Source organism: Fistularia commersonii, chromosome 1 (assembly GCF_037954325.1).
Source record: "Fistularia commersonii isolate RoL2024-O1a breed Wild chromosome 1, RoL_Fcom_v1.0, whole genome shotgun sequence".
In the NCBI taxonomy this organism is placed as follows: Eukaryota; Metazoa; Chordata; class Actinopteri; order Syngnathiformes; family Fistulariidae; genus Fistularia; species Fistularia commersonii.
Window position 1 is genome coordinate 23,312,679 of NC_141284.1, and position 11,875 is coordinate 23,324,553.

Here is an 11,875-nt window from a genome sequence, read left to right on the forward strand (position 1 = left end):
TTGTTCCATGAGCCTTACGGTGACAGAAGTTTCCGCATCTCCTGCCCCATCGATCCAGATTGAAGTGAGAAATGGATTTTTAAAGAAACTAAATACTATCCTCAAACTAAAGATTCATTTTCATCAATGTATACAGCAGAGCTCCCTGTATCTAATGATATAAATCCGAAGGAGTATAGTTGGGCACTGATAAGCTGGAGTTTGTGAAGTGTTTCTAAGTTAAATTCTTGTCACAGTCAGTGGAAATGCATCACCATGGAAACCTCGAAGTACAATCGAAGCCTCCATGCTGATTCAGATGCTGTGATTAAATGCTTCTTCAAAGGCAACATTTTTGTCAACCTCACCTGCTCTTTTACTTGTAGGGTTTAAGGATTGTCCACACATATGTATAAAGAACAGGCATAATATCAGAATTATTTTTAAATATCTTTATCAGGAAAATATGATTGCCACATTACCATTTCCCTGTTTCAGTGCCAAGATCACACAATGGTACGCTACACATTGTGTCAGGATTGGCTTCAGAGTATGTATGATGTTATATATGATAGCCAGATTATATCCTGCACAACAGGAAGGAATGAAGGTGATCAGAGCCTTGCAGTGTCAGAATTGACTGGAGGGGCTTTAATTAAAAATGAGCATTTTGATATAGATTTTTTGAGTTTGATGCCATCGTCTCAGTCTCATAGTCTCGTAGTTAAGACAATGCTGATAAAATTGTACCCATCAAAGAGATCACGCGTTAACTCTTGCAACGAGACTTTTTCTTCTGTTTATATTCTGTATCTTGTTTACATTTGTAATGTGTAATTCACCTCCCAAACAAACGAGGGCAGCATCGTCATTTCACCATGGTTGCCATGACACCGACTCAACCGGAAGTAGCCCCCCAAACTGTACGGATGGGTCACAGCCGGGGAGCGTTTAGTCTTGTGGCGTTTATAGATCTGCAGTGTTTTGAGGCGATTCTGTCGAGGCAGAAGCGCAGGCGTTACACCGTCCGCTCCTTCCCATATGGTAAATGTTAATTAGGGAAATGTCGTTATGGTCGTCAAAGTGGCTGTATTCGGTAATATATCGCCATAATCCCGGGTTTAATATAGACGTTACAAAGTTTCAGACGGCTGTTCTTGTTGCCCGTTCCAAAGTTCACCAATGCAGGTATAGTTGAAGTATCCGTTAGCTTGTTATCGTTATTAGCTGCCACTGTCTGTCCCGGATATGATGTACCCGTGTTTCCCGATAATATTATCGTATATTGTTTTTTATTTCGTTCTTTTTTAAGGGTTCCTCTGTAATGACAGCAACTACTGGCTTTCCCAACAATGAACTGTGAGAAGCCTGGTGCTCTAACCGGAGAATGGCGAGGTTCAGGCGGAAGTCCTGCGTGACTTTACTCGCCCTGGTCTTGCTTGTGCTCATCGTGACGGTGGTGCTGAAGTCGCTGTCCCTGGAAGACTCCCCGTTCAGCGGCCCTGGTGGTAGCGAGATGTTCCCGGACGGGAGACGTGAGGACCAGATTAAGAGGGACCACAACGCTATCAGCAAGCCTGACCAGGCAAAGATGAGTGAATCTAGCCAGTCTGACAAAGCTGCCAAACTGGAGGCTTCGCTGAGGAGGTTCCCTCCTCCAAACTACTATGTCCATGCCTTTTACTACACTTGGTACGGGAACCCCACGTTTGATGGCAAATACATCCACTGGGACCATCCACAGCTGCCTCACTGGGACTTCAAGGTGGCTCAGGGGTATCCACAGGGACGACACAGCCCGCCCGATGACATTGGGGCCAACTTCTACCCAGCTTTAGGGGCTTACAGCTCCAGAGACCCCTCAGTCATAGAGGCTCATATGCAGCAGTTGCGTACAGCAGCCATTGGTAAGGCAGACACTGAGCTGAAATTCACCTCAGGGCAGCATTAAGGCATGAGGTCATGTTACACTGATATTATTACTCATCTGGTTGACGGGGTTGAAAATCCTGGGATGCATTACTGACCCGGGTGATCTGAGAGGGGATCTGTAAGATGATCTTCTAATTCTGCTCCTGTAAGATTAGTGCAAAAGCACTCAAACGCAAGAGCCCTCTTTTTTGATGTTCTTACTCAATTCTTTTATTAAAAACATATATTGTAATGCAATAAAAGAAAATAGATTACTTCGGATTACTTTGCATAAAAAATCGTCTGCCAAATCACTGTATTCTTCAAAGCTTCATGTTTCAGCTACTACTGTTAATATTAATCATAATCAAGACAAAAGATGCAGAACCACCTTATTGTTAACTGAAATTTTAGAAATGCATTGGAGCATACTCTTTTCCATAATTTTTATTTGAAATTGATTTAACACAAAGCACGTCATGTCTCGACACACTCCGTTTTTATCGTTATATTTGTAGTCCATGAAAATGCAGTTGATTTGCAACTGCAGGTTTTACCTTAGACAGAAATATATGTGTGTCACAGAAATATCTGTGTTGAAAATTACAATCATTTAAATGAAGGAAGTATCTGTAATGTACGAATCTCAGTTGAAATATCACTGTAGTCATCATTCATAGGTCGCTGTCTACAACAATAATGTCGAAGTGGTGTTTCCCTGCAATGTTTCTGAGCACATCACAATTGTAACTTTAAACCTTTTGTACTCCCTTTGTCTGAGCCGGACATCGGCATGAATCCCAGTCGGGCAGCGAGTGGATTGGACATTGATGTTTAGTTGAATGTAGGTTGTGACGTCACCTGACCAACATTCAATATCAGTGTATTGACATCCAGTCCAGAGGAAAGCTGGCATTGACCTGCTGATGGCTGTCAAATCCAATATTGGATTTCAAAGTCAATCTGAGCTTCCCTTTTCACTTGAAAAAAAAAACAGTCTGTTCTATAGTTCATTGCCTTTCTGCCACTACATTGAAATGCAATGGAACCATTATTAGACTGCAGTTTGATCTGGACTAACACTTGGTGTCAAAAGATGTTCGTTTCAGAAAAAGTTTTCGATGTTGAACAGTGATTATTTTATTTACATACGATTATCAGTCTAAATGATCATCACTGTTGATGAGTTTGATAATAATAATGACCATATAATTCATTATTTGACTTAACTAATTGCCACAATCACAGATATATCGAACATTGTTTTTAGTATTTGGCAAGGGATTTTAATTTTAAACCTTAATGATATCATGATGACTGTAAATGTCCCCCAATCACTTTTACCCACGTTTTAAAAATGTCCTTGTTTTCAAATACATGGTAAACATACATTTATATATACATAAATACATTTATTGACAATGATCCAGTTACCAATGAATCAACAGAACAACTTTTTTTTGGTTACAAATTATTATCAAATGACATCTTAAAAGTCAGATCAGTGACGCTGAGATTATCATCATTTAAATAGTGAAAAATTACACAATTCTAATTAAGGATTTAGTCTTTTCATCTTTTTAACCAACCCTGGGAACCGATGCTGGTGCAAAGAGTGACAGAAACTCATGGTTTGGCCATTTTGAGTTGTTGCCGCACTAAAAATTGTTTAATGTGTTTAGGAAGAAAAATGAATTTGGCATTCATAGGAAACGTGCAGAGGGGTTGGACATCATGGTTTGTTGCTGTTGTTTTGCCTTGAAGTGACTGTCAGAAAAGATCGAATGCATTAATAAACTCGGTCTTTTCAGATGGATTGAACCATTTAGAACTGACCCCAGTTCTCATCCCGCCTTTGTCCTCCCAATACACATCTAGAATCACCTCAATATATTCACTGCCATTATTCACATTACACACACTACAGTATTTGAATGTACAATTATTATAGTGCTTCAACTGCATGATTTGTCATCAGTGTCTAAAGCATTCATTTCTTTGCTCCCAGGTGTCATTGCTGTTTCCTGGTATCCTCCTAATATGAAAGATGACAATGGGGACCCGACAGATGACATTGTGCCTTTGCTGCTGGAGGTGGCACATAAATACCAAATTAAGGTCTGGGATGACAGCATTTTGTCTTCACTGAGCTCCATTTGTTCTGTAATCAGTAGCACATGAAATGAAAAATGCTTTCCTGGAAAAAAACGATCTTTTTAAGTTTCTCTTGTTTGACTGCAGGTAGCATTTCACATTGAACCGTACAAGGGAAGGGATGAACTGAATATGTACACAAATGTCAGATACATCATTGAAAAGTAAGTAATTTTTTTGTTTTTTTCTATTTTTGTCTGTCACAAGTCAGTTCAGTGATCTCATTCTGTCATTGTCAGTGTTCTCACACGCCCTGGAGAAACCTGGAAAACAGTTTGGCTGTCACTGAAAAAACAGGAGAATATGAGAGAGAGAAAAAAAAATAACAAAATCCTGTCTAAAAGTTGATAACCCAACCATCTATGAAGACTGAACAATGTCCTGTATCATATTGACGTCTGAGTTTAAGAGTACACAAAAGGTTGTTCTAAATTCACCGAACACCAGGAAGCTAGGGTTGACACAATTCATTCAGGATTTACAAATGCAAAACTGCAAAGAGCTTGGCTTATTACCCAAAGGGTTAAGATAAGATAAGAATATTGATAACTCTTTTGATCCCCATAGGGGAATTTCCTTTGTCACAGCAGCGTAACAGTTATGTCAAAAAAGAAAAAGTAAAATAAATATGAATATAAATAGAGAGATAGAAGTTAGCAAGACATCGAGAAAATAGACAGCAACAACAACATCGGGAATAACAATGGACAACATAAAGGAACAGTGAGGTCAAAAAATACACAGCCAGAACTAAACAACAATACAGATAGTGACAATAGCATTGAATAGAGTAAATAAACAAAAATAGGCAGGATGTATGTGAGCTGGGACAAACAAGGATAGGAAAGACAGCAGAGTTGAGGCATGACATGTGAATGGGTTAGGTAGTGAATGGGGTATGGTTATGAGATAGTGAAAGCAGCACAGGTGCACTCAGATCGGTCAGAGTTGTGTGCCGTCCAGACTGCTGTTGTACAGTCTGATGGCCGTGGGCACAAAGGAGCGCCTGAAGTGTTCGGTTCTACACCGGGTTGGGATGAACCGTTGGCTGAAGGAGCTGCATGTCAGCAACAGCTCATCATGTAGGGGGTGGGAAGGATTGTCCAGGATAGCTCCCAGTGTGTCCTTCACCCTCCCCACTGTCACCGATTAAAGATGGTCCAGGTTCAGTCCCATCATCGAACGGACTTCCCTCGCTATCTTATTGAGCCTATTGACCTCACCAGTTCTGGCACCGCCCCACCAGCACACTATACTGAAGACTAGAGCGCTGGCTACCATAGACTGGTAGAAGGTCTTGAGGAGCCCGCTACGGGTGCGGAAGGACCTCAGTCTCCTCAGGAAGAACATCTTGCTCTGACCCTTCCTGTAGAGTGTATCAGTGTTGTGTGACCAGTTCAGTTTGTTGATGATGCGGACCCCAAGGTACTTGTGGGAGTCCACTATCTCCACCTCTACACCCTTGATGGTGATTGGTACCTGTCGCCTCTGATCTTCCGGAAGTCCACAACCACCTCCTTGGTCTTGGAGTAAGAGGTGTTTCTGGTTGCTCCACTCAACAAAACTCGTGATCAGACCTCTGTACTCCTCCTCGTTGTCATTGTTCATGCATCCTATGATGAAAGAGTCATTAGAGAACTTCAAGAGGTGGCAGGAACTGGAGTTGTACCCGAAGTCAGAGGTAGAGAGCGTGACAAGGAATAGAGACAGGACAGTAACTTGGGGCATTCCACAGCCATCCACCCAAACATACTGCGGCCGTCCTGGAGTACAAGCCTCTTGAATGACTTCATGACATGTGACGTTGGTGCCACCAGCCTTTAGTCACTGAGAGTTCTTGGACGTTCCTTATTGGGTACTGCGACAATGCAGGAGGTCTTCCAGAGGTCAGGCACCTTCAGCAACCTCAGAGAGAGGTTGAAGAGGTGCTGGAAGAACCCAGCAAAACACCTTGAGGACCCTGGGGCTGATGTTGTCCGGCCCACTGGTTTTGCTCTGCCTCAAACTGGAGAACTCCCTCTGCACCTGGCTGGAAGTGAGGGTGAGGCCATGGTTGGGAAAAGGGTGGAGGGGAGTGCCTGTATTAGAAGCTGATGCTGTTTGGCAGCAAGGGGCGCTGTGTGTGGAAGTTCCTGGTGGGGATTGGGAGGCGGGACTGGTAGTGGCCATGTCTGTGCTCCGTGCCAGTTGCAGATGGGCGGGGGAAGGAGGGGCAGATCGTGGTTGCGTTCGGGTTTGAGGAGATGAGATGGGTTGAGTGGAGGCTGTACTTGGAAGCTGCTGGTGGGCAGCTGCCGCTTCACCACCGATGTGTAGACAGTGTCCAGGAGTACCAGGTTATGGTCCGAGTTGCCCAGAGGGGGTAGAAGGGAAGAGTTGTATGCATCCCTCACGTTGGCATACAGGAGGTCCAGGGTTTTAATCCCTCTCATTGCAGTCTACGTATTGAGTGAAGGTGGAGACAACGGGAGGTAGTGGGGTGAAAAAAATTGATGGAATAGTCAGCTGACTATTTTATTATAAGATAACTGATACCAGCAGCCCTGAGGACTCACCTTCTCTCTGCTTTTCCACCAAGAGGGACGTGCTAGTCTCTTACAAATCAGCTACATGGAGGATTATTGTTTGCTGTTTCTCTTCTCCCTCAGATACGGGGAACACCCTGCCTTCTTCAAGTACCAGACCAACACCGGCAAGCTCCTACCACTCTTCTATGTTTATGACTCGTACCTGATGAACTCAGAGCAGTGGGCCAAACTGCTGAAGCACACGCAGAGCGGCAGTATCAGGGACACCCCTTACGATGCTATTTTCATTGCCTTGCTGGTTGAGGAGAAGCAGAAGAGGGAAATCCTGACAGCGGGGTTCGACGGCATCTACACGTACTTTGCTACCAATGGATTTTCCTACGGGTCCACGCAACGCAACTGGGACTCCATCAAGGCATTCTGTGAAGATAACAACCTGATGTTCATACCGAGCGTCGGCCCGGGGTACATCGACACGAGCATTCGCCCGTGGAACTTCCAAAACACCAGGAACCGCATCAATGGGAAATATTATGAGACCTCTCTGAGTGCAGCGTTGGAAGCCAGGCCTGATTTTATCTCAATTACATCTTTTAATGAATGGCATGAGGGGACTCAGATTGAGACGGCAGTTCCCAAAACAAGCCAGACGGTTTATCTGGACTATCTGCCCAACAAACCGACCATCTATCTGGAGATTACCCGCAAATGGGCCGCCATATTTGGCGGGGAGCGCAGGCGGTGGCAAGAATGATCTGAATAGAGCAACAGGGAGAGCTAATACTTTCACCAGTGTTGTCATAATAACTTGTTCTGAAAATTCAACTTAATGATGTTTTAGCTGCAGTAGGCTAAAACGGGCTATCAAAACACTGAAGGAAAATAATGTGATTCTTTTTTTTTTTTTTAACTCAATCTTTGTTTAATTTTTCATCAATATGACAGGTACATGTGCAATATATAATGAGATGACATGGTAATAGATAAATAAGTAGGAAATAGTAACAGAAATATCCACATACAGTTAGGCCCAGAAATATTTGGACAGTGATACAATCTTCATGAGTTGGGCTCTGCATGTCACCACATTGGATTTGAAATTAAACAGTCACAACGGCATTGAAGTGTAGACTTTAAGGTTTAATTCAAGGGGTTGAACAAAAATGTATGATTAAATGTATAGGAATTGTAGCTATTTTTATGCAAACGCTCATTTAAGGGGCTCAAAAGTAATTGGACAAATAAACATAACCCTAAGTAAAATGTTACTTTCAATATTTTGTCGAGAATCTTTTGCAGGCAATGGCTGTCAGAAGTCTGGAACCCATGTGCAACTGTCTGCAGTTGTTGCTTGTCTGTGGGTCTTTCTGCTTTAAGTTTTGTCTCGAGCAAGTGAAATGCATGCTCAACTGGGTTGAGCTCTGGTGATCCACTCGGCCATTGCAGAATGTTCCACTTCTTTGCTTTAAAAAAACTCCTTGGTTGCTTTTGCAATATGTTTTGGATCATTGTCCATCTGTATTGACTTTGCTACATTTGGCCGAATCTGAGCAGAAAGTATGTCTTCATACATTTGAAAATTCATCTGGTTGCTTCTATCTTTTGTCACATCGTCAATAAACACAAGTGACCCAGTGCCTTTGGAAGCCATGCATGCCCATGACATCACACTGCCTCCACTGCGTTTTACAGAAGATGTCATGCACTTTGTTCCAGAACTGGGCAGGCTTCTTGTGTTTCTTTTGGCCAAGTCAATTCTGGCCATTCTATTTTTGAGACTGATTAATGGTTTGCACCTTATTGTGAATTATTTGTATTTACTCTCATGAAGTCTTTTTGTGGTAGACTTAGATACTGCTAAACCCACTTTTTTTTCTCAGAATGTACCAAAAGTATTGTTTTGGCCCCTCCTAACATTTCTGCTATCTCTCTGATTGATTTCTTCTTTTTTTTTCAGCCTCAGGATGGTCTGTTTCACCTCCATTGAGATCTCCTTTGACCACATGTGTTCACAGCAACAGCTTCCAAATGCAAACGCCACACATAGAATCAACTCCAGGTCTTTTAACAGCTTAATTGATGATAGGTTACTGATCGAAAAGGTCAAGTAGCCGTGTTATTTTTTTGCAGCCTTCTGAGTCAATTGTCCAATTACTTTTGGTCCCTTGAAAAAGAGGCAGCTACATATTATAGAGCTGTAATTCCTAAACCCTTGCTATAATTTGGATCTCAATACTCTTGTATTACAGCTGAGATTCTGCACTTTAAGAACATATTGATTATATAATTGTGTCCTGGATATGTTTTCATAAACAACTAAAATAACAAAACTTGTGTCACTGTCCAAATATTTCTGGGCCTCAGTGTAGGTACTCTAAAAGGATATGATGCATATGTCTGGTGCCAGCCCAAATCTCCTTGACTACAACCTCATTGTATTAGTAAAGACATGACAGGTGCCAATTGTTTAGTAAAAATAGGCTTCTGAAGTCTTAATAAATATGTAATTTCCTCCATGTGGTATATGTCCCATACTTTTTGGATCCACATTTTATACGGAGGGGTATCCGGTTTTAACCACCTGATAGTTATGCATTTTAATGCATAACTATGCTGTGTGCAATACGTTTAGGAGGTATTTTTCATCCTTCCTGTTTTCCCCATAGGGATTGCTCCTAATAATGCAGTTGTGGAGCTTTGTGGAATGCCCCATTTGAAAACCACGTTGAGAACGTCAAAGACCTCCTTCCAAAATAGACTTAGTTTAGGACAAGGCCAGAATATCTTTACCACTTTTCCTCCAGCAACGACTAAAACATGTTGGCCCCATCTTAGCTGTTTTTGCTGGTGTTCTGAAAAACCTAGTAATTACTTTCTACTTGAATTCCCTCCAGGAGTTTGAGTTTTTGGTCCGGTGTGCCTCAATGCATATCTCTTCCCAGGTGTCCACTGATATCATATGTCAATGTTCATTTCTGCCTCCTATCTCTGTTTTATCCGTTGGGAGTTATGTACATTCATAGATAGAATATATTACATAGCTTCCCAATTGTTTTCTTTTCCCAATTACTTTTTAGTGGTATTGGAACCTGTCTATAGCGGTAGGTCTTCTAAGTTTTTCCCACTCCTTGTGCTTTGTCAGGAAAGATCTCGACTGTAGGTATCTAAAAAAAAAATCTGTCTCCGGAAGATCAAATTAATTTGTCAGTGATGAGAGTATTTTTGATTTTGTCCAGGCCGCCATTTCTGTTACAGGAACGTCAAGAAAGGGTAAGATATCCCGGGGCTCTTTGCACCTGCTTTTCTCAATGTCAGGCAATTGTGTGGACGTATCATTGCGGATCCATGCAATTACTGTCAGTTGCGCAGCCCAGAAATAATTATTTAGGTTTTGAACTTTTAAGATCTCCATCAAATGTGTGAGGCTGTAAAGTTTCCAGTCTCATGCCAGGGCACTCATTTTGACAGATACATTTTGATAATTTATTAAGGTGATCAAAGGTTGGTTAAGGCATTTCCATAGGTAACATCTGGAATAAACAAAGCAATCTGGGCAGGACATTCATATGGATACTTTCTACTTGATTCAGTAGGGAGAGCGGGAGCGAGGGCCATCTTTTCTAGGTCACTATTAATATGCTTATTGTAGTTTACATTAAAGAGGTTGTGTAGAGGTGGCAAGATATTTAATGCCTTCTTTGGGCAATCGGAATCTACTGTGTCGCTTATCTGTTTCTGAAACCAGATCATTTACATCCATAGCAAGGGTCTCAGACTCGGGGCCCGCGGGCCAATTGTGGCCCTCGGAACAATATCTTGTGGCCCCCTGCCTTAAATCAAATCTTTGTACTAGTGAGACCCATGCATTTTTTCTGACATGCATCTGGGGGTTTTATTCAATGGATTTCAAAAAAAACAGACAAGGAAAAAATGAAAAAGGAACTTTGCAATGTATTTTTCTCTTCAAAATTTGAAAACAAAATGACTTTTTGAGGAAATAACATCTAGTGACATTGTTAAAATGATCTTATTTCTATAACAACCACAAAAATGATAGCAAAAAAAAAAAACAGGCAAAATTAATAAGATTGATTTAATAGCCACCATTCGCCTTGTAAACATCATACCTCCTCTTAAACATACTACCAATCAATTGTCTAATAAATCCTAGTCCCAAATTTTCCCACAGTGACAATATTTTTATTCTTTTAACTCAATATTTTTATGGTGTCATTTCGTCAATTCTTTTTTAATATTAATTCGTCATGTATTTTTTAGAGGAACAGTTCATGACATCTTCAGATTTTTGTAATTTACCTGTTTACCTCCTTTACACTGAAACAAGGAAAAATTTGGACGGGGTGTCACTTCTAGGTAATGATTTTACTAGTCCGGCCCCCTTGACATCAAATTAGACTCCTATGTGGCCCCCGGACCAAAATGAGTTTGACACCCCTGATCTATAGCCTCCGTTCTGTCTAAATTTACCTTAAATCCAGAATAATAACCATAACTGGATATGAGTTCCTTAGATATGGGATTGTTGAGCTGGGTTCTGTTAAATGTAATAGGACATCATCTGCGTACAATGAAGTTTTGTGTTCTTCATAATATTATTATATTATAATTCCTCTTATGTTACTGTTGTCTACCGAGTTGGGCCAGCAGCTCAATGCTAAAAGCTAACTCTCTGATTTGCATCCATTAACCTTAACAACTGCTCATGGGGATGAATAAAGTGTTTGAATCCAATTTATGAAATTAGGACCAAATCTAAATTGTTTTAATATTTGAGGCAGACGTCGCCATCATACCCGATCATGAGATCAACTTCAATGATCCTCATAGGGGAAATTCTTTTGTTCCTTTTGTCACAGCAGCATAACAGTTATCATTGTCAATAGATATAAATAGACAATTAGAAAATTAGCTATGATTATTGACTACTGTAATTTCATCTCTTTTTGATGAGAAATTATATTTAATGGGCGTCATACATAAGTGACAAAGCCTGTTTGGTCAGGGTGTATAATTTAGGTAATTATCTTATTTATCCTTCTCGCTAGAATTGCTGTTAGTATCCTCATGTCTCTGTTCAGTAATTGTATTTACCTATAAGACTGGCATTCAGTCGGGTCTTTACCCATTTTATGAATCACGACTATCTTTGCCTCAGTCCAGGATGGTGCCGTAGTATTAGAATCTAGGACTTATCTGTATGCATTTCGTAACAGGGGTGCTAGCAGGTCTTTAAAGGTTTTATCAAATCCATTGACATGTACATCTGGATCTGGAATTTTGTT

At 41.1% G+C, this 11,875-nt stretch overlaps 1 protein-coding gene across 2 annotated transcripts; it reads left to right on the plus strand.

The window, feature by feature from the left end:
• Positions 1–947: 947 nt before the first annotated feature.
• Positions 948–7,835, plus strand: manea (mannosidase, endo-alpha). Of its 2 annotated transcripts, none has more exons than XM_086155294.1 (5): positions 948–1,023; positions 1,292–1,886; positions 3,899–4,008; positions 4,132–4,208; positions 6,693–7,835. In XM_086155294.1, exons 2-5 carry the CDS (start codon positions 1,367–1,369, stop codon positions 7,324–7,326), a joined length of 1,341 nt encoding a protein of 446 aa, XP_086011420.1. In that variant the 5' UTR covers positions 948–1,023; positions 1,292–1,366; the 3' UTR covers positions 7,327–7,835. The 2 variants fall into 2 exon arrangements, with proteins under 2 accessions (XP_086011420.1, XP_086011429.1); XM_086155303.1 differs by having other exon boundaries at positions 966–1,167.
• Positions 7,836–11,875: the final 4,040 nt, after the last annotated feature.

What these genes read in the sequence shown, in the direction of transcription:
- manea (XM_086155294.1), top strand. Translation starts at nt 1,367, where the DNA reads ATGGCGAGGTTCAGGCGGAAGTCCTGCGTGACTTTACTCGCCCTGGTC. An exon ending in GTTGCGTACAGCAGCCATTG is followed by an intron (nt 1,887 to 3,898) that starts GTAAGGCAGACA and finishes CTTTGCTCCCAG; the next exon opens with GTGTCATTGCTGTTTCCTGG. An exon ending in CACATAAATACCAAATTAAG is followed by an intron (nt 4,009 to 4,131) that starts GTCTGGGATGAC and finishes GTTTGACTGCAG; the next exon opens with GTAGCATTTCACATTGAACC.